This window comes from Tasmannia lanceolata, unplaced genomic scaffold (assembly GCF_043159265.1).
Source record: "Tasmannia lanceolata isolate RefF3 unplaced genomic scaffold, GAP_Taslan_0.1 ptg000007l, whole genome shotgun sequence".
Taxonomy (NCBI): Eukaryota; Viridiplantae; Streptophyta; class Magnoliopsida; order Canellales; family Winteraceae; genus Tasmannia; species Tasmannia lanceolata.
The window spans coordinates 1,957,823-1,979,908 of record NW_027518684.1 but is presented as its reverse complement, the minus strand read 5'-3'; the positions used below and the strand labels follow the sequence as shown (position 1 = coordinate 1,979,908).

The 22,086-nt window shown below is 37.8% G+C and overlaps 1 protein-coding gene across 1 annotated transcript; it reads right to left on the bottom strand.

Annotated features, from left to right (window-relative positions):
* Positions 1 to 1,117: 1,117 nt before the first annotated feature.
* On the bottom strand, positions 1,118 to 14,563 carry LOC143881379 (serine/threonine-protein kinase PBL27-like). The gene is made up of 5 exons (XM_077384417.1): positions 14,201 to 14,563; positions 13,139 to 13,338; positions 12,752 to 12,941; positions 2,791 to 3,182; positions 1,118 to 1,959 (listed from the first exon to the last, which is right to left on the bottom strand). Exons 1-5 carry the CDS (start codon positions 14,346 to 14,348, stop codon positions 1,324 to 1,326), a joined length of 1,566 nt encoding a protein of 521 aa, XP_077240532.1. The 5' UTR covers positions 14,349 to 14,563; the 3' UTR covers positions 1,118 to 1,323.
* Positions 14,564 to 22,086: the final 7,523 nt, after the last annotated feature.

Genomic DNA, 22,086 nt, shown 5'->3' with positions numbered 1-22,086 from the left:
ACAATCCAGAGGATAATAGAAATGTCATAAGGTAGGACTCAAATGAAGCAGAAGTTACTAGCTTTATCTCTTCTTGATTCACTAGTGGTGGAGGAGGATTCCCTTGGATTAATGGGAAAAATCAACAAGAAAATTTACCACGAAAAGTGAGGGTTATACTCAACTCAACTCAACTCAACTAAGCCTTTGTCACAAACTAGTAGCGGTCTGCTAATGAATCCTTTAGAAAATTTTCATGAAGAAGGTGAAAGGATCTACCCGGCTCGAATTGACTTAAGTCTAAATCTGACACTAGTTGGGTTTGTCTACATGGATCATTTTCTTCCATTCTCTCCTATCTAGGGTCATGAAAAGTGAGGATTATAAAGGGGGGAAAAAATCAACAGAAGGGTTATTTGATAATGACAGATAGATAGGATGGAAAATTGTGAAAGAAATGCTCAGTATGCAAAACTTCAAGCAATCTGAACTTACATAGATCGGTATAATCGGGACAGTATGGTAGTATGCGCAGCAGAAAAGCTATTAATGTCTTAAGTAAATACAGATGCTCATGACTGCAAGTAAAGACGACAATAAAGTTAGGACAAGATTTTCAAGTTAAGCACTTAGAAATCATTTAATGAACAGTATTATGATGAACGATTAGAAAACAATAAACTCTGACTTTAACAATGTTTCCTAATAAACAAGTCAAGAAAGAAAAACTTTTAAAAGAATTTTTCAAACACCGTCTGCAAATGAATGTCATAAGAAAACAAAATTCCTGCAAAAGATATCGTCCTAATTCTCACATAGGGTGTGTGAATGATATGCTCATCGGCAAAATAGGGTACAGTTCCTTCGGAAAAAAGTAAATATAAGCACACCTTTCTCCATCTCCCAGTGGATACCTTTGTAATCATTCCCACATGTTATATTTCACCCGCATAAACTCATTATGCAGAAGACAAGTAATAAAAAGTCCCTCAGATAAAACCATAGCCGCTCGTACATGTCCTAGTATAAGATACACTTGATTGACAAAAATTTATCATTTAATTCACTTTCCAAAAGATGGCAAGCCCATTCAAGAGCAACAGAGACGGAACTTCTGTGTAAACCATAGACATGACTATTCTGAAATCCATGCACAAGAAAATCATATGAAAAAAGGTAGAATCATGGGATATCCAAATCAAAACCCAACTCGGGGAAAATTACATTTCTATACTTTTGACTCCTTTTGTGGTTAACTTTTTCTCCTTCCAAAGCAGATGACAAAAAATAGAATATAACATACAATGATGACTAAGATTTTAGGCACTGGAATTTACCTCTCATTTACTCATTTGTACCATCAGAACTGCCTAGTGCATTTGCCCGCTTTCTCTCTCTCCAATTCTCACCCCATACTTTTGCCTCTGCTACGGCACGCTCTCTATCAGGGTTTTTGTTGAAATTCTTTTGACCATCCCTTGCTTTCCCTGCATGAACAGGGCTGTCCCTCTGAGATTCCTGTCTCTCCAATTCCTCCAAGCCCCACTTCCTCCCGGACCCACCACCACTTTCGCCTCTGCCTCCTTCAGCACCGATACTCACTCCTCGGACAAGGTCACGGGGTCTGAAATCAGGAGAATTCTGATGTGGCGATTGGACGCCTTGTCGCACACCACGCCCATCATCTTGGTTATCGGGCCCACCACCCATATTCTTACGGTCATCCTTGTCCCTTGGTGTGGATGGACTAACTCTACTACTTTGACCAGTAGTAGTTGCATTTGTATCATAATTTTGGGAAGCTAAATATGATAGAGCAGTCACAACATCCCCTATAAGAGGCCGAGTTGTAGCTTGCTCTTGCAAGCACATTGCAGCAACAGCAAGAGCTTGGTATAGTCCTCGCATTGGATAACGGCCCTGCAATAGTGGGTCCGCCATTTTGGGGAACTTCCTCCGGTCTTTGAACAGTGGACGTGCCTGCACACCAAATCCCAATAATTGAAAGCAAATAAGCATCATTTTCAATAAATGAAAAAAGAATGGACGCAACTTCATGAATTATTTTCCGAACTAAAATACTCAAGTGTTGGGAAAGAATGACGAACATATTTTTGATACATCAGTTACTCTTGCACATTAAGAGTTCAATTTTGGAAGGTGGAGTATGCATGTAATTCAAAATATGTACAAGGCAACCAGTTGCCCTAATAATTCCTAAAGTTACTAACTGTTAGAGCCAAGAACATTATGGGTTTTTTTTTTAAAGAAAAGCGGTCTTGCAGTATATGAGTACTGAGCGCATTTTTAGGAAATCTTATGATGGAAATATGGTTAAATATGAAAATCTCAGTGCTATTGATTTTTTTTTCTTTTTCTGATTCATAAAAACTCTACTAAAAGGAAAATAATTACAAAATTAAAAAAAGGGCAGAGCTTGCCCATTATCCAAGACCAGCCTAGAGCTGGAGTTTGGACAAGCTTGACACTGTTGACATGTCCAAATTATATTGGTATCTGCCGGTCTGCCCACATTAGAGGGCAGCTTAATGAAGTTGGCAGATGTCAAATGCAAGGTTTGAAATTTCGGTTTCGGCTAGGTGGAAATTTCGGTGCATATCTTAAATATCGGTCGAAATTTTTAAAATTTTGGTATAAATTTCGGTTTTGGTCCTGGCTGAAATCCGAAGTTTCGGTGGAAATTTCGGTATTTTGGCTGAAATTTAAAACCATTGTCAAATACACGAGAAGCCTTCTAACATGAAATCCGCACAAAAGGAAAATGGAAATGGAACACAAGAAACAATTTACCCATGCGACCAGATTGTGCTCTCCAGCAGCCCGGTTGTTGTCGATTGCCTTGCGTCCTGTGATCAGCTCAAGGAAGACCACGCCGAAACTGTAAACATCCGACTTGAGCGTGAGTTGTCCAGTCATAGCATACTCAGGAGCACAATAGCCATATGTTCCCATCACTCTTGTGGAGACATGAGTCTTATCACCAACAGGGCCAAGTTTCGCAAGCCCAAAATCCGACAGCTTTGGATGAAATCCTTCATCAAGTAGAATGTTGGATGATTTGAAGTCCCTATAAATGACAGGAGGGTTTGCTTTATCATGCAAGTATTCCAAGCCTTTTGCTGCCCCAGCTGCAATTTTCATCCTTGTATTCCAGTCTAGAGCCTCCTTGTCAGGTGGAATATCTGAAAAGAAGAGACAGATTGAGTTATATAGTTGATTTGCAAAAGTAGCAACCACCTGAATATTCAATTTAAGACTTCTATAGAAACTGGAAACAAAGGACTCCGGTTGGATTTTTTCTAAGCCATAGCTATATGTCTTAAAAACATATTAGGAGCTTTCTAATGGAAGTCCAAGCAAAAAGTAAAAGCAGCACTGCACAAAAGTAATGTAGGCAAAACCAAACCATTCAAAAAAAAAGTAAAGAAAAAAAAGGAAGGCAAAACCAATAAAAGGGTAAAATGGTAAACAAAACAGTAAACCTTTTTTCTCAGACTGCATGAGAACGCAACCCATGTCTCTGAACTAACATTTTCACACACACAAGAAATCTCTTCAGAAGCAATGGATTACCATGATTTAGTATTACTGCACTTTGTATAATGTGATATGAGAGGACACTGAATTAGATGCAATGGATTTTACAACAAACTGTTATGTATTTATTTCTAGCCAGGCACTTTTAGTTGTCCTTTATATGTATGCCATAGGCTGATAGAAGATGGGAAGGAGACAAGGTATGGCAGAACTGATTCTCACAAAGATCCCGCATATTGGGCATTCATTCACTATTGCACATACATATATAAATCTTTTATATGGTGTTTGGGCGTTAGTGCGCATAATGGGGACGCTGTCCTTGATATTTGATCCAGCGACGGTCGACTTTTTCAGAGGTTGTCGTTGGATCAAATATCAAGGGCACCTATGGCAGACCCTCATGCATGCGCGTCTTGTGACTGGTAAGTCCCCCTTTATGAGAAATTATGGTTGAAGAAGTCTGTGTGGATGCACTGTGGAATTGTAGTGCAGATCTGCAAAGATGTGCTGGTTATGTCATTTTGCAATCATGAAACATTTTTTGAGATCGTGAATCTCTTTTGTGCTATTGCAATTGCGAGCGACGATGTGCGCTTTGCCAAAAAAGTTTTATCCTATCTTCTTCAGGTGTTGTGAACTGTAATGTGCAAGTGGGATAGGTTGGAAATGATTTTGAGACCTCCTGGCAAATGTTTAACAAGTGTTTAGAGATAAATGATGCCTGATATCACATCCTCGAGCATGTTCAGTGACATTCTAGTTCAAATTGGACCCGAGGAAGTAGTCAAATGGATCACTCTAGTGTCCAAATCACCACCGATCGATTGGGTGGATTTAATTACCTTGAATGGTCACAATCTGCAAGAATGTTTACTGGTAACAAATCAAAGTTCGGATACATGAACAGGAAATTGCAGAATGTTTATTGGTAGCAGATCAAAGTTCGGATACATTAATGGGAAAAGCAATGAACCTAAAGAGAATGACCCTAACTATGAAAAGCGGTAGCCTGCTAAAGTCTATACAACCTAGCATCAATAGGGGTCTTCTATTCTTACGCACGACAAAGGAAGTGCAGAATATTGCAGCACAAACATACTTAAGTACGACATTGCTAGAGTCTATTAGCTTCATCAAGACACAGAAAATCTTGCTCAAGCAGAGATGACATGTAAAGAATACTATGTTACTCTCAGAAGAAAGTGGGCAGAGTTGGATCATTACTAACTTATTGCACTTAGCCCAAAAGATATAAAGAAAAAAACAGAACAAAGGAGAATCTTTTAGTCTCTAACAGGATTGAACCCTAATCCTGAGTGACAGAGGGTTCAAATCCTTGGGAAGAATACTTTCCTTCGCTAGAGTCTGTTTACAACTATGTCAAAGGTGAGGCTATCACAAGAGCCATACTAAGCATAACAGGGGAAGTGTAACTCTACACGAACGATGTACCTTAGTTTCCAATTTTACTTCGCTATTAGGTGGAAGCTCTAGCAGAGGAAGAAACCAAGGAAACATGCCAACTACTAACAAGGATAAACTGAACTGGAGTTGTGGGACAAAAGGCACAATAGAGAGATGTGTTGGCATCTTAATCCTCATATGTATTAGAGACTCAGAAGATCTAGTGTTCATACTGCCCCTACTGATGGAGAAAACACTGGCTATGCTGACAGGGGAACTATGGATGCATCACTGCTGTTGGGTCCAGTTAATTCGTAAGCGATCTTGTACTCCTCATCTAATTTCTGGTAAGCGATCTTGTACTAACCATCTAATTTCTAACCTTGACTACAATGAGTCTTTTGTCTCCATTTAAAAAAAGAAAGAAAATAGAGTCTTTTGTTTCCTTCATACGGAGCATACCACTTCCATTGCCTTCGTATTTGTTCCTACTAGAGTTTCAGATGGCTTAGCTCATCCACAACAGAAAGAAGCTATGATTGAGGAGATAAAAGGGCTAGAAAAAAAAATCCTACATCAGATATGGTAGAGTTAGCTGCAAGCAAACATGTGGTTAGATGTAAATGGGTGTACGTTGTGAAGCACAAGCCGGATGGGTCTATAGAACGACACAAAGCCTTGTTGGTAGCGAGAGGGTTTACCCTGTTATACAGGATTGATAATCAAGAGACCTTTTCTCTCTTGTTGCCTAAATCAACTCTCTCAGAGTGCTCTTACCACTATGGTTGTAAACAGAGATTAGCCTCTTCATTAGCTTGATATTTTGAATGCGTTTCTTCACGGTGATCATCATGAGAAAGTCTACATGGACCTTCCACCAAGGTTTCAGCCTATGGGGAGGCTGGAAAAGTGTGTAGGCTATTGAAGGTAATATATCTCTCGTGCCTGGTTTGACAGATTTAGATCGGCATTGCTGAAAATCAAGTTCAAGTGAAGTTGTATAAATCATTTAGTCTTTGTTAAAAGAGATGGAAACATGTAAGCCCAATGGTCCCCACCTTGGCAATCTTCTATGTTTTGATGATTCCAAACACAAGTTGATTTGTGTTGTATTTGTAATGTGTTTGATGTTGAACTGCATGTGTTGGAGATTCAAGTAATCAAACACAAAAGTCAAGGACATTGCATGGATCGTGACATGAATCAATGGAGAAGATCATTTGAAGCCAAAGGAAGATGAAGGCTTGGAGCATTTCATGAAGACCTCATGAAGCCAAAAGAAAGGAAGAGATGATCCATGATTGGCTTGAAGCCTTAAAGTTCAAGAGAAGATTGAAGTGCTTGTCAAGTCAATTTAGTATGTATTTTCCTCTCTTTTGTTTTTAGAGATGTTAAAGGCACTTAACAATGTTTTAAAATGAACTTGAAAATCTATTTGAAAGATTAGAAAAATGTATTTGAAAACTTTGGATTAAAGCCCAAAGACCATGACCCAAGACCCTGATATTTTAAAGTAAAAATGAGATTTTATGCAGGGCCAGTCGACCGGGGCTTCCTGGACGACCGCGGAAGCCGTGCTGGAAATCCAGCACTTGACTTTCAATAGCGGGCCCGTCGACCGTGGTGATCCAGACGACCGCGGAAAGGTTTTGAGCCGATTTTTTATCGAACAGGTAGCTCTCGTCGGGCGACCGCCATGGGGCCGGTCGACCGCGACGGTTTGAAATTTGAAAATAAAAAAGTGCGCCCGATAGGGGCGGGCGACTGTTGTGGCTCGGTCGAACTCGCCGGTCTGGCAAAAGAGTCGTTGGGGCTAGTGGGGCTTGATTTTTTCAACCCAGATTATTACAACTTTACCCCCAAACGGTCATATTTTCAAATGGGTTATATATACACTATCTAAACTTTTCCAAAACATCTTTTTGCATTATCTTGAACATCTAAAAGATCAAATCAAAGTGTTTTAGTGTCTCTCTCATCTCTAAGCAAAGAAGTAGAATTAGGCTTATATTTGTACATCTTTCTTCCATCTTGTGTAACCCTCTTGAAGGGATTTTAGTTTTCTTTCTTCAAGATCAATTATATATTTGGCGAGTGCGAAGAGATGCGGAGCCATCTCAAGATTAAGTGTTGGAGACGCGGAGCTTTCTTCGGTTTGTGGTGAATCTTGCGAGGCGTAGCCGAACCATCTTTGTAATTGTGTTGATTCCCCTCCATTAAGGGAATCCGTAGTGAAATCACCAAGAAGTCTTGGTGGAGTGGAGGAGGTCCTTGGTAGTGACCGAACCACTATAAGTCTCGGGTGCACTATTTCTCTCTCTCTCTCTATCTCTTTGTGCATTTGTAATTTGTTTTCATTTGTGTGCTTAAAGGTTTTAATTTGCCATTGTTTTTAGTTTTCGCATTTTATTTGGCAAAAAATTTTTAAACCCAATTCACCCCCCCTCTTGGGTTGCCATCACTCCTGGGATTTCACTTCGTATCAGAGCACAAGGCTCTTATTTAGGAATTTTTGAATTTTCAAAAATTTAAAAGAGAAAAAGATTTTCGTTGCCAAACCCATGGATTTTCATCTTAGCCAATCAATTTTCAATCCACCTATTTTTTATGATAATAATTTTGATAAATAGAAAATTCGTATGAGTTTCTTTTTAGAATCATTAGATTATGATATTTTGGATGTGCTTGAAAATGATTTTTCTAAAAAGAAAAGGGGGAAAATTGATTCCAAATGGCTTGATTTGAATGCTAAAGCTTTAATCGCCATTTGTTGCTCGTTGTCTCCTCATGTAATTGAGAAAATTTCAAAATGTAAAAATGCTTAAGAAATTTGGGTTAAACTTGAAAATATCTATAAATCTCATGATTGTCATTTTGCTTTTGTAGATTTTAATGCATCTCATATACATGATTGTGTTGTGAATCCTAATGAGCATTTAAAGTCTTTTAATATTGAAAAGGATTTCAACATTTCAATTTCCAACATGCAAAAAGAGATTGATTCTTTAAAAGTGGAAATTGATAATTTTTCGCTCAAAAATGATGCTTTGAATCAAATGAATGAAAACTTGATTAGTACTAATTTTGATTTGATTCAAAGATGCAATTCATTTGAGAAAGAAAATGAAAAATTGGTTTTTGAAAACCATGATTTGCAAGAAAAGAAGAAAACACTTGAAAATCATAAATCTTCTTGTAAATCCGTATGTTTTTCTACATGTTGTGCTAAATGCAATTTTTGTGGTAGAATAGGACATTATAAAAATGAGTGTATGTTTAGATTATTACCTAAAATTACAGTGATTTGGGTTGAAAAGAACACTTTAGGTAAATCTAAACCATTTGGAACCAAATGGGTGTGGGTTCCAAAGGCCCAAACCTAGTTTTCTATGCTTTTGCATTAGATTAGGGGCTCATGTTTTAACTTGAATATCTTTATGATTTTGGTGTTTATGCCCAAGGTTTTTGTTTAGATTGTTACATCTTTACCTTGGCAATGTATTTTGATGACTCCCACATATATTCTATTTGTATTTCAAATAGGGGGAGATTTGATTTAGGGGAAGCTTGAAATTGTGTTATTTTTCAAAACCCTATTTATGTTTCTAAACCTCCTTGTTTTGAATTTTGTTTTTTAAATAGGGGGAGTTTTAGATTGTTTCATTCCTTGACAAAGGGGAGCTATACATTGTATATTTTTAATCCCTTCTGTTTAAACTTTCATCCCTTTTTTTTTGTGATGACAAAGGGGGAGATGTTTTATGCTTATTGTGCTTAAATATGGCAATCACCTTGTGTGTTGTCATCATAAAAAAGGGGGAGATTGTAAGCCCAATGGTTCCCACCTTGGCAATCTTCTATGTTTTGATGATTCCAAACACAAGTTGATTTGTGTTGTATTTCTAATGTGTTTGATGTTGAAATGCATGTGTCGGAGATTCAAGTAATCAAACACAAAAGACATTGCATGGATCATGGCATGAATCAAATGGAGAAGATCATTTGAAGCCAAAGGAAGATGAAGGCTTGGAGCATTTCATGGAGACCTCGTGAAGCCAAAAGAAAGGAAGAGATGATCTATGATTGACTTGAAGCCTTGAAGTTCAAGAGAAGATTGAAGTGCTTGTCAAGTCAATTTAGTATGTATTTTCCTCTCCTTCGTTTTTAGAGATATTACACTTAACAAAACAACACCACAATTTTGGTGGTATATGCTGATGACATAATCATAATAACTTAAAACGGGAGAGATATTCAGGATCTAAAAGACTATCTTGAGCGAGTATTTGACATTAAATATCTCGTCCCTCTGAAACCTTTTTTTTGGGTAATAAAGTAGCAAGACCAAAACAAGGTACCTTATATCTCAATGAAAGTATGTTCTTGACATGTTGAAGGAAATATGAAAGCTAGGGGCAAAATCTGCAGAATGTCCTATGGAATCACGACATAAACAAGCAGACCAATAGGGAGATTTTGTGACTTGTCTAGACGGATAACGGAGGTTGATAGGAAAGCTTATTTATCTCACGATCACTACTCTAGATATTGCATATAACGTGAGTGTAGTTAGCAAATTCATGCACTCACCTCGGTCCACACACATCGAAGCGGGTCATAGGATCCTAAGGTATCTAAAGAAAACACCAGGAATTGAAGTTGCTCATTCCAAGTAGGGTATTTTCATTTCTCAACACAAGTGTGTTTTAGACCTTCTCAAGGACAAGTTTAGCAGGCAAAACTGGTTGATAGCTCTCTTGGAGTTAATCATCAGCTCTTCAGCAAGACTACAACCCCCTCTCCATGATCCTTCCAAAAATCAGAGATTAGTTGGCAAGCTAATATACTTGTCCAGCACACATCCATATAGGCTGTATGACTAGTCAATTCATACATTCTCCCTACCTTTATCATTTTCTCGCTGCATAGTGCACTATCAGAAGGGGTCACCAGGAAAAGGTCCATTATATAAGAATCATGCGCAGCTGGAGATCATGGGATATTATGACGCTGAATGGGCAGGATCTTCAACTCATAGGAAATCAACCAACGACTACTGTAAATTTATTAAAGCAATATCGTAATGTGGAGCAAGAAACAATCAGTTGCTCGATCATCTGCGGAAGTTGAATAAAAATTCATGGCTCATGCATGTAGTGAGCTAATGTGGTTACGTTCCCTCCTGACTGAGATGAGTGTTGAGGTCTCTATGATGAAACTTTATTGCGCAAGCAGGCTGATATTCACATTGCCTCTAATCTAGTGTTTCGTGAAAGAAAGAAGCACATCGAAGTTTATTGTCATTTTGTTTGGGATTAGGTGACTTCCAAGCTCATTGTTAGTCCATTTGTTTGTTCTACCTCTCAATTGGCTGATATCTTTACAAAAGCGATAGTTTGAGCAACCTTTCATGATGTTTTTGGCAAGATGGGCATGTGCGACATTTATGCACTAGGCCCATCATTGTACACTTGTAAATGCAATTTGTCGGGTTTACTGGGGATTTATTTGTAATAGCATGGGGATTTCCCCAACATTATGCAATGTTTACACTTAAGTGCGTTAAGTGATTCAAGTGTGGGTCTCTTTGGGTTTTCCCACTTATGAAAGAAATGAAATGCTTGTGCACAAACACTTTTCCTCCCCATTATTCTCTTCTCTTTTCTTCCTCATATCCTCCCTCCCCCCTCCCATCCTGGTTCTCTTCCATCGCTTTTCTTCCCTTTGAATCTAGTGACTGGATTGTTACCCCTCCATGCGGTAGATTATAACAGCCTTTAATTTTACTTTCATATCTTCCCAATCACCAATTACACACCCAGTTAATCTATTGATTACCATGTGAATTCTATGCCATAAAATAGTTTCTTGGCTTTTCATCCTACCATTACCAAAATATAAATTCTCTTCTCCAATGTCATTCTAACCAAAAAATTATATATTCTGCTCAACCAAATAAACAAAGCAGCAAAATGTAAACCAAGGTTCTAAAGTTTGGTTTTGGTTTTGGTTCCGATCGTCATAGAAATGAAAATGTTTCAGTTTAGGTTAGAGATTTCAATAGAAATCCAGTAAAACCGCGGAAATGTATGGAAACATATGCAAATGATAGAATTTTAAGATGAAATTTAGGAAATGCTATAATAAGCACAAATACACACTTAGAAACCATCACATAAGCAAAACAGTCATCCATAATAATCACATCGAACTCCTGGTGACATGTGTTGCCGTGAATGTCGGTTAATTCAGTACATACCAGATTTTACAAGTAATTCACATAAATATTTATACAGAATATACACACCATATTTCATTTGTAATTCATATAAATATAATTATGTAACACATACTAATATAGTATACCACTAATGCACTTACAATTTTAATTTCGATTTACATTTCGATTTCGGTATCATTGCAGTGGGGTCGAAACATCGTTTCGTATTGGTTTTGGTGGAAATTTACAATCATGATTTAAACTATAAAATTCAAGCACTTCTAGATGCACTCCACAGTAATCCCAACAATCATCCTTGCCTCCATAATCATGTGTATAATAGGCTCCTTTTTTGAATGGCGAACACATTAGCCTCTTCTAAAGCCCTCATAATAACCTCCATCTAATGTTGTATTACAGGGAGCAGCTGCCATCTAATGTTTTTTGTATTTGTTCTTTTTTCTATGTTCATTATATCTCAATGTGGATAACCTCTAATTTTCCTGTCGCTCACGAAGGCCTCATCTCTTGGGCCTTTTCCCCTCTTGGTCGTCTTAATGCTCAATTTTGATGGCAGCGGCAAAGGTAAACCTGGTTAACTTATACCTATATGGAACTTTGGGTTCCAATGCCAAGGCCATGGAATAAAAAAACTCCAACGAAGGACATCTAGAGATAAATCAAACATGTAGTCTGCAACCAATTGTTGGTCAATGAGACCATGCTATCAAATGTGTAAAGCATATGTTGCATCAGTACGGGTACGAATGTTGAAATCTGACACGGGCATCAAGTGTCGTATACGGCAAACCTTAAAAAAGAAAGATTCGAGGATTTGTTAAAATATTTTAATCAATTCTCAGATTTTAATTTTTTTTACATCAAGTGTCGTATTCGACAAACCTTAAAAAAGAAAGATTCACGGATTCATCAAAATATTTTAATCAGTTCTCAAATTTTAATTTTTTTTACATAACCAAATGGTTGTAACAAGTAATATGTTTAAAATTTAAATAGGTTTAGTAAATACAATGCTTTATTTCCTTATAAAATGCTAAATATTACCCGTACAGAAGAATCTGACATGGGGTAAAGCAAACATGCCCACCTTAAAGTTGGCCATCATCCTTGATAAAATATATGATACCCATGTTTGGCTCAAGAAGGTTTCACTCATACAAAGAGACAGAACAGAGTCAATATATAGTTTCAACTTACAGTGTACCTCCTAAAAGGCAAAAGGCTTTACTCATAATGTGTTTATATTAATATAAGAACTTAGGAAGGAATATTTGAGATACTAGGCCAATATTTGGGTGCATGCTAATAGAAAATAATGCAGTTTTTATGCAGGAACATGCAAACCTAAGAAACCTCTTAGCATTATGTCAAACTTGCAACAGCCTTCTCAAAAAAGGACTACAGAAACCAATTAGAACTCTAGATAATCATCTTGAATGAGCAGTATAATGGCCATTCTGACCTAAATGGCAGTATCATTTAACTATATATAGTGTACAATTCAACTAGGAGATTTATATATGGAATAAATCAACTATTTACATGATATGGGCAGTGCCATCTAACCATGTAAATGATCCTCCAAAGACCCCAATGGCATAAACTCATAAACGAGGAGACGCTGGTCCCCGTCAGCACAATAACCGATCAAATTGACAAGGTTAGGATGGTGTAAGAGGCTGAGCATGAGAACCTCCACCAAAAATTCTCTATTCCCTTGAAGGCCATTCCTGTCGAGTTGTTTTACTGCAACCACCTGCCAAGATAATTACTTTGCATCACTCTCAAACAAACCAAAAACATCACATTTCATTGGTAAAAGGATTGAGTACAATAATTACATAATCCCATCAGAGTGACAAAATTCATACAAGTTATGGTTCTCAGAGATGTAAAGTAGTAAACATAGTTGATAAAATGCCAAATGCAAATTAATCTCAAAGCCCAACTAACCTGCCCTGTGCTCTCCAAGCGACCCTTATACACTCGTCCAAACCCTCCTTCACCTAAAAGGCACTCTTGCCTAAAGTTCTTAGTAGCAGAAGCAAGCTCTCGAAACGTAAAAGTCTGTGCAGCAATATGTGCAGTTGGCCCATCTTTGGGAACTGAAGTTTCCTTCTTAGAATCAGAACCACCCCGAGACTTTGATTTGTCTGTATCATGAAAACAAATCATAAAAATTGAGAGAGAGAGAGAGAGAGAGAGAGCCAAAAAATGACATAGAACAAACATTTGATCACACCAATTACAAAAGGGCAACAAGAACCAAGGCATTCACATTTGCGCATTCACATTTGCACACTCTACATTTAGACTCCATCCTAAACTGCCCTAAAACTAAAACATGTCAATATGAGGTCCTAATTTTCAAGTATAGCCAATTAAAAAAACACTTCTCAGCACAAACTTCATAGAACAGTAGCAGAAACAAATAAGAAAAGAAAAAAACAAATTCTACAATGTACACAATGAAAATCTCAGAATAAAATCTAAAAGCAAAAAAACCAGCACACTCAGTAAACACACCAACTAGACAGTAGCCACAAAAAGACAAATTGCAAACAACACACTAATAGAAACCCCAGAGAACAGATTAAATAATAAACAACCCATCTTCAACTTATCCAAAAAGAAAAAAAAAACCCCAATATGGGAAAATTATAAAAAAAAATCATAAGTTCATAACAAAGAGCATAGAACAAAACCCAATTCAATAAAAATAATATAAGAAAAAAAATTGAGAATTCTACCTGAGCTGAAAAAGCTAAAAGCAAAAAACCAGCACACTCAGTAAACACACCAACTGGACAGTAGCAACAAAAATTAAAAATTACAAACAATGCCCTAATAGAAACCCCAGATAACAGATTAAATAAATAATAACCCATCTTCAATTTATAAAAAAAAAAAAAAAAACCAATATGGGAAAATTATGAAAAAAAAAACATAACAAAGGACATAGAACAAAACCCAATTCCATAAAAATAATACAAGAAAAAAAATTGAAAATTCTACCTGAGCTGACCCTTGTAACGTGATGAGATGAATCAACTGAACCCTCTTTACCAAAATTTGTATTCCCTAGTTCAAATCCTCCCTTCACACTATTTTTCCCTTCATTTTCCTTATCATACGATCTAAAACAAGGTAAACACCCTCCCATCTCAAAGCAAACAAAAGCAAAACCCCCAAAAAAAAATCTTTAACAAACACAGTCCTTCACTTTCGAACCCATCACAATTTTAGATGGTTCAGCCCCAAATTGATTATCTCCTCACATCAGATCAGAAAAAAAAAACTGAAAGAAGAAGAAAGAGAGAGAGAGAGAGAGAGAGAGAGAGAGAGAGAGAGAGAGGGATGAAATTAGAAACAGTGACGAGGTTAAGAAAAAGAGAAAATAGGAGTTGGGTTAAAAAGAAAAAGGAGAGAAAAGCAGTAATAAAAAAAAAGTCAGCAATCGGCCCAAACAAGGATCGACATAATTACAAAGTAATCACGTTAATTAAAGGAAATATCAACAGTGTTTATTTACAAAGCTATTCTGTTTTCTGTCATTTGCCTTTTTCTCCCAACTATTTAAAAAGGGCTTTACTAGGGACCATGCAGAAGCCATTTTGAGATTGGGCTGTTGCATGTGAGAGCAGCCACCTCAGAGCATGTGTGGCTGCTCTCACATGCAACAGCCCAACCGCGAAATGCCTTCTGCGATGGTCCCTAGCAAATCCCATATAAAAATCATGAAACTTGCAAGTTATTTAAAACTTCCAATTTTGGTAGTTTTTGTTTTGAGGAAAAATTGCCAATGGGAGACATCAAAATATTGGAGAGGGACGAAACGTGGTTATCAAGTCTCTAAAAGGGGGTTATCAACCCTCTAAATGGGGTTATCAAACTCTCAGAAAGGGGTGGGAGACATCAAAACATTGGAGAGGGACGAAACGTGGTTATCAAGTCTCTAAAAGGGGGTTATCAACCCTCTAAATGGGGTTATCAAACTCTCAAAAAGTGGTTATCAACCCTCTTTAACAATTTTCATGAAGTGTGTCCCCTGTTGGCAATTCTCGTATTTTGAGGTCTCCCCTCTCCCCGCGTTGATCTTAGGAAAAATTGCTAATGGGGGACATCAAAATACGAGAGAATTGCCAATGGGGGACAGACTTTTGAAAAATTGTTAGTGATTAAACTGCTATTGCCTTTGGAGGTCACTGCAAGAAGGGAAACAACATTTAAGCCCTGTGAGTCCCTATCGTGAGTCCAAAACTGACTATCGGACACAAAAGTAAACGTGATTTTGAGTCCAATAATCATTTTTTGATTTACAATTGGTTCTCAAAATCCAAAACAAACAGGGCCTAAATGCAATGTGGGATTATGGTACAAGAGTTTTATTTAGAGTGATATTATTAGGAGTCGATTTCACTTCTGTCGCTCCATCCAAAATCAGCACATTTGCTTTGGTGTGAATGGCTGAGATTAAAAAATCTGTTTTCAGTTGAAAATAATCTTTTAATTGTGAATTCTTTTTGGTTGTGCTGATATTGTTTCCCAATTTTTTCCTGAGTTTTTAATTTAAGTATAACATTTTAGAAATAGGGATTTGCTAGGGACGATCGAAGAAGGCAGTTCACGGCTGGGCAGTTGCATGGGATAGCAGCCACTTCAGGATCAACGGTCTAGATTGAATGTCCCAACCATAGCTTGATCGCCAAGACGTTACCTTATTCCTCTTTCTATATTCACTTCTTGTTTTTTACTTGTTAGTCAAGAAAGAGTGGAATTAGTAGGCCTCTCGTAAAATGGTTATGAGCTTTGGAATTTGAAGGTCTCTCTTATAAAAATAAAATGGAAACGAAGAGCAGCTTATTCCCTTCCCTATGAAAAGTTGGTGTTACAAAATGATGCGTTTTGGTGGTCTTACTCGCCTATCTCTCTCTCTTTTCAAGTCTAAAGGTACCTCTATGTGGCCCTCTTTCTAAATTGAAACTATTTTGTTTGGAATTCTTTGTTTTGGGTTTTGAGTCCAAAACCGATTCTTAGCAAAGTTGAGTGTTTGGTTTGCAGTTTAATATTGGTTTTGTACTCAAAGACGTTTCTATGTATTTTTTATGGGATGTAGAATCGATTTGAGTGCAAGTTCGATTCTACAATTGTGATTGGAAACGCCCAAATTTACCAAGAACATGTTTTGTACTCAAAATTGGTAGGAACAAATCAGGGGACTAGCTGAAGGGACTATCGGTTTCTTTTCATTCTTTCGAAACTGCTAACCTATCCATATATTACTCATTAACGGTTAAGATGTTTTTCAAAAAATAGGTTGCATCCCAATACCACGCATCTAGGTTTTATCTAATCATTCCTAGGTGTCTTGTTGAAGTTAAATATGATTATTTGCACATTAGAAAAGTGTTTATAAGCACGTGCTTAGGGAGCTCCCTAAGCACAAGTGGCTTAAAAAGCCACCGATTGGTTCATATGGAGGGTCCACCTCTGCGGGGTCCACAAAAAGCAACCAATCGGTGGCTTTTTAAGCCGCTTGTGCTTAGGGAGCTCCCTAAGCACGTGCTTAGAAACACTTTTCTCTTTGCACATATTATTTCTAATATATTTTTAAATGATATAGTTAATAATTTTTAGAGACTATTCAATGAGGCTCCCAATCTCCATTACGTATTTATATTTATTTTTTATATGCTCAACTTGTTTATCGTAATGCCTTTTCACTTTTCTCAGCTTCAAATCCAATCAAAACCAAGAAGATACACATTAGCAGTGACATGGACGAGAAGTCCGAACTTCCTCATCGGTTGTTCTCTAAACATCAATTTCCACTGTTGATGCTCCCTATGAAGTGCGTAGTGAATCTCGTAAGTTCTTCAGTGTCCCTGAAAACAAGCTTTATGATATTCAAATACCAGAATTTCATGGTAAATGGTGCTGCGGGTCTTCCAAGGGATGGGTCGTCACCGTAGATGACAACTCCAATGTTCATATTCTAAATCCTTTTTCAAAAACACAAATCCAGCTCCCCTCACTTGATAAATTCACAGACCCCCAAATGAGTTGTGAGCCAGAAAAACCAAGGGACTATAGGTATATGCGCGAGACTATTTTATCAGCAGATCCTAGTTCAACACCAGACTACATGGTTGTCACCCTTGTCACTAATTTGTCGCTATTTTCCTTCTATAAACCGGGAGATGTGGGTTGGACTACTTTAGGGAATCCATGGGGTCCATATGAAGATGTAATATATTGCAAGGGTCAATTCTATTGCATCACTAATTGGGGTGTTGTTGTAGCTTGTGACTTTGCTTCCAACGATTCACCCAACTTTACAATAGTTGATCCAGAAGAAGATGGAGGGTATAATAAGATGTATATAGTGGAATCATCTGGGGAGTTGTTGAAGGTATTCACACACTGGGAGTTTCATCCCGAGTATTTAAGATATCTTCGAGGAGACAGATCGGTATTGTCAGATGAAGATATTGATCCGGAAAGTTTGGAATGGACTACGAGGACATCTTGTTTTGAAGTTTTTCAATTGGACCAGAACAGAGGAAAGTGGATCGAGGTTGAAAGCTTAGGTGACCAAGTGTTGTTCTTGGGCTCGAATTGCTCCTTCTCTCTCTCAGCTTGTGATTTTCCCCAGTTGAAGGGGAACTGCATCTACTTTACTGATGACCATCCTGATAAGGACGAGCACCTTTATGATAATGGCATATACAATTTGGAGGATGGGACTATAAAACCATGTTATCCTAACTCTCCTTCGTGGGTGACAAAGCCGATCTGGCTCCATCCAAATCTGTCGTAGGTGGTGATCAATTTTATTATCATTGGTTTCCTTTTTATTGTTTCTAATCATTTTTTCCTAAGTCTTAATGTGTCATCAAATGCTGAGACATTGCTTGTTTGAAATTGTAAACAAATTTTAGTTACTTTTACAAGATGTAGCCATAACTACTAGTTTGAATTTTGGTCTAATCTGGTTATGCAAGTTTACGTTTGCTTACCAACCAAAAATCTGGTCTACCAAGTTTATGAAGTTTAGAATGAGTCACAAAAGTTCATGGTTCTTTGGATAAATTTGCAATTATTCACTGAATATAGTAACTATAGGTGCAATAAAGGTTCCAAGCCCTTGTCATGTATTCTTTGTGGGGGTGTACCAAATTGCCAAGGCTTCTAATTGGTGCGTTTGGTACACCAGAATAGGGAATTAGAATCGGCATCCTACTCTGTTAAGCTGATTACTGCGTTTGGTTCTAACAAGTGGGTGGAATGGGTGACTCCGGAATTTAGGGTGGAATGGGCAGAATTAAGCCCGGAATGATGTTCTACATGTTCAACGGTCTTGATCTTACAAGCATGCATCCATACCGTTTAGAACCAAAATCTTATATGCCAACTCTTGATGTTCTACAAGATCAACGGTCTGGGTCTTACATTACCTCCATACCCCACTTTACAACCCAAAAATTACCTTTTACTATTGATCATAAGCGAATGAAACTTCATTATATGATCTTGGAAGAAATAACCACTATTACACACACTGTCATGACCCGTTTTCGCCTAATATTTTTGGGATTTTTCTGTTTTTTATTTATTCCATCTGACTTTAACTTGTTACTAATGACGATCTGACCATTGGATCATCCCCAAAATTTGTGAAAATTATCACCGGGGAGCGATAATCATGGCCATGCTAGGTAATGCAGTTTTTGATGAAAAATATCTCTAGTAGCATTTATACATTACCACAATCTATGACACGTAAGAGCCTTTAATCCAAACTAAAGGCCAAAAAGGATACTGGCATTCGAAACTATAAAAATTATGTTTTCCTTGTTTTTTCTTAACATAGCTGTATTATGTTACGGTCCCGAGTGGGGGCCTGCCTAGGTATGGGACTAGGTGGGACCCAACCTGGTATGGGATAGGTTTAAAGGGCCTTGCCTAACACGTTCCTTCAGAGGCTACCTGGAAAGGCCAGAGTGAAAGCCATCACAGAGTGGGCCACCGAGGACGGCAAATTCGGAAGCGTGGTGGTATGTTACGGTTCTGAGTGGGGCCCCGCCTAGGTATGGGACTGGGTGGGACCCAGCCTGGTATGGGACAGGTTTAAAGGGCCTTGCCTAAGCGTTCCATTAGCTCTGGAGCTTTTGTCGTATCGGTAAGGTACCTAACATATTCATGATTTTTTTTGGAGCTTTTTTGAGCTTTTCTACGGAATCCAGTCACTTGTGGAGATGCCTGGATTGCTCCTTCTCCCTGATTAGCTGCTTGGTGATAGAATCCAATTTTCTCAAGTGGATTATAGAGAAACTGTGTAGAGTTAGGTATGTGATAAAAGGACATGGGCTATAGATTGAAGTGGCCGGTAAACCAAAGAATCTTTTCTTTGGTTTTAAGTTGGGAGAGATAAGATCATTCATAGGAGGGGTCTACTATATATGTTCTATGATACGATTGGGGCACGTCTCATGCCAATTAATTTACTGGATCCTTTCAACCATAAAGAACTTAAAAAAAACAAGACATGTCAAATGGACGATTAAGATCATTCAAAGGTGGGGATCACTACGTTCCACTACACAGCCTGGGTGCAAATCCAGGGTCAGTCAATTTACTGGACCACCCCACATTGTGATTAAACGGCTATTGCCTTTGGAGGTCACTACATGAAGGGAGCCAACATTAAAGCCCTGTATGTATAGGATTTTGATAGCCTATTGTGAGTCCAAAACTGATTATTGGACTCAAAATTAAATGTGATTTTTAGTCCAATATTCATTTTGACTCACAATTGGTTATCCAAAATCCAAATCAAGCAGGGCCTAAATGTAATGTGGGATTATGGTACAAGAGTTTTATTTAGGAGAACTTATATGATGCCCGACCGTCAAAATAGCAAGGGCTAGGTGGTTTGATTTCTGATATGGTCAAAACACCTTTTTTGAGTGTTTTGACCGGATCAAAAATCAAAAGCTAGGTGGTTTGCCACCTAGCCCTTATAATTTGCCCGGTCGGCCATTATATAAAAACTCTTTATTTAGAGTGATATTATTATGAATTTATGAGTCGATTTCACTTCTGTCCCGCCACCCAAAATCAGCACATCTGCTTTTGTGTGAATGGCTGAGATTAAAAATTTTGTTTTTCAGTTGAAATAATCTCAGCTGTTCAATCAAAAGTGAATGGGCTGATTTGGGGTGATGTAGAAGGTGAAACAACCTTTTATCAGAAATTGAAGGTCCCTAGTAAGATGCTACTTTTTTTTTTTTTTTGGATACTGATTTTAAACCTGGATTTGCTAGGGACCATCGCAGAAGGCAGTTCATGGCTGGGCAGTTGCATGTGAGAGCAGCCACCTCAGGATCAACGGTCTAGATTGAATGTCCTGACTCCCGACCCTAGCTTTGATCGCCAAGACGTTACCTTATTCCTCTTTCTATATTCACTTCTTTGTTTTTTACTCGTTCATCAAGCAAGACTAGAATTAGTAGGCCTCTCGTAAAATGGTTATGAGCTCTGCATCCCTGAATCCTCCTCGCCTGTCTCTCTCCCTCCCTCCTCAACTCCTCCAAAGGTACCTTTCTTTCCCTCTTTCTAAATCAAAGCTATTTTGTTTGGAATTCTTTGCCCTCTTTCGATTTTCAAATAATAATCTAATATTATGGGTGTCAATGTCCCATTTGCAAATAAGATTACATAAGTCCTCGTACTCTCCTAATGTGAATGTGATTGTAATCCTATAATATAAGTTGTGTAAGCCCTTTATTAGTGCTAATCACTCATTTATATTGTAGGAGTAAGAGTTATAGTTACATTCATTATTGAGACTGTGAGTCCCTTTGGATATCACCAATATTAAATTTATTTGAAAGTATGATTATTTGCCAATTGGACATTAAGGCCTCTTTGGAAGTCATTAACCACACAATTTGAGGACGTATCTACAACTATTATATCGCTTATTTGAATAATATGAGTATATGCAAATGTTGTTTTATGCAAATGATTTTTAGAGAGTATTCAATGAAGCTCTAAATTTCCATTACGCATTTACATTTGTTTTTTATATGCTCAACTTGTATATCATAATAATATTTCTCTTTTCTCAGCTTCCAATCCAATCAAAGCCAAGAAGAGACACATTAGCAGTGATGTGGGCGAGCAATCAGAACCTCCCCGCTTGTCGGTCTCTCAGCATCGACTTCCATTGTTGATGTTCCCTGATAAAGAGAGTAGTGAATCTCGTCAGTTTCTCTGAAAACAAGCTTTATACTATTAAAATACCAGAGTTACATGGGAAATGGTGTTGGGGATCTTCCAAGGTATGGGTGGTCACCGTAGATGATAACTCCAATGTTCATATTTTAAATCCATTCTCAAAAACCCAAATCCAGCTTCCCTCACTAGATGAATCCGCGTACCGCGAAATGAGTTGTGAGCCTGAAACACCAAGGGACTACAGCTTTATGTCCAAGATTGCTTTATCAGCAGATCCTATTTCAACCCCAGACTACATTGTTGCCACCCTTAACGGTTCGCTAGTTTCCTTTTACAAACCGGGGATGAGGGATGGACTACGTTGAAGAAGACAGGGTCGGGTCCATTTGAAGATCTAATATATCACAAGGGTTAATTCTATTGCATCACTAATTATGGTGTTGTTGTAGCTTGTAACTTTGCTTCCAATGATTCACCCAACTTTACAATAGTTGATCCAGAATCATCTGGGGAGTTGTTGATGGTATTCAGACACTGGGAGTTTCATCCTGAGTATTTAAGATATCTTCGAGGAGACAGATCGGTATTGTCAGATGAAGATATTGATCCAGAAAGTTTGGAATGGACTACGAGGACATCTTGTTTTGAAGTTTTTCAAT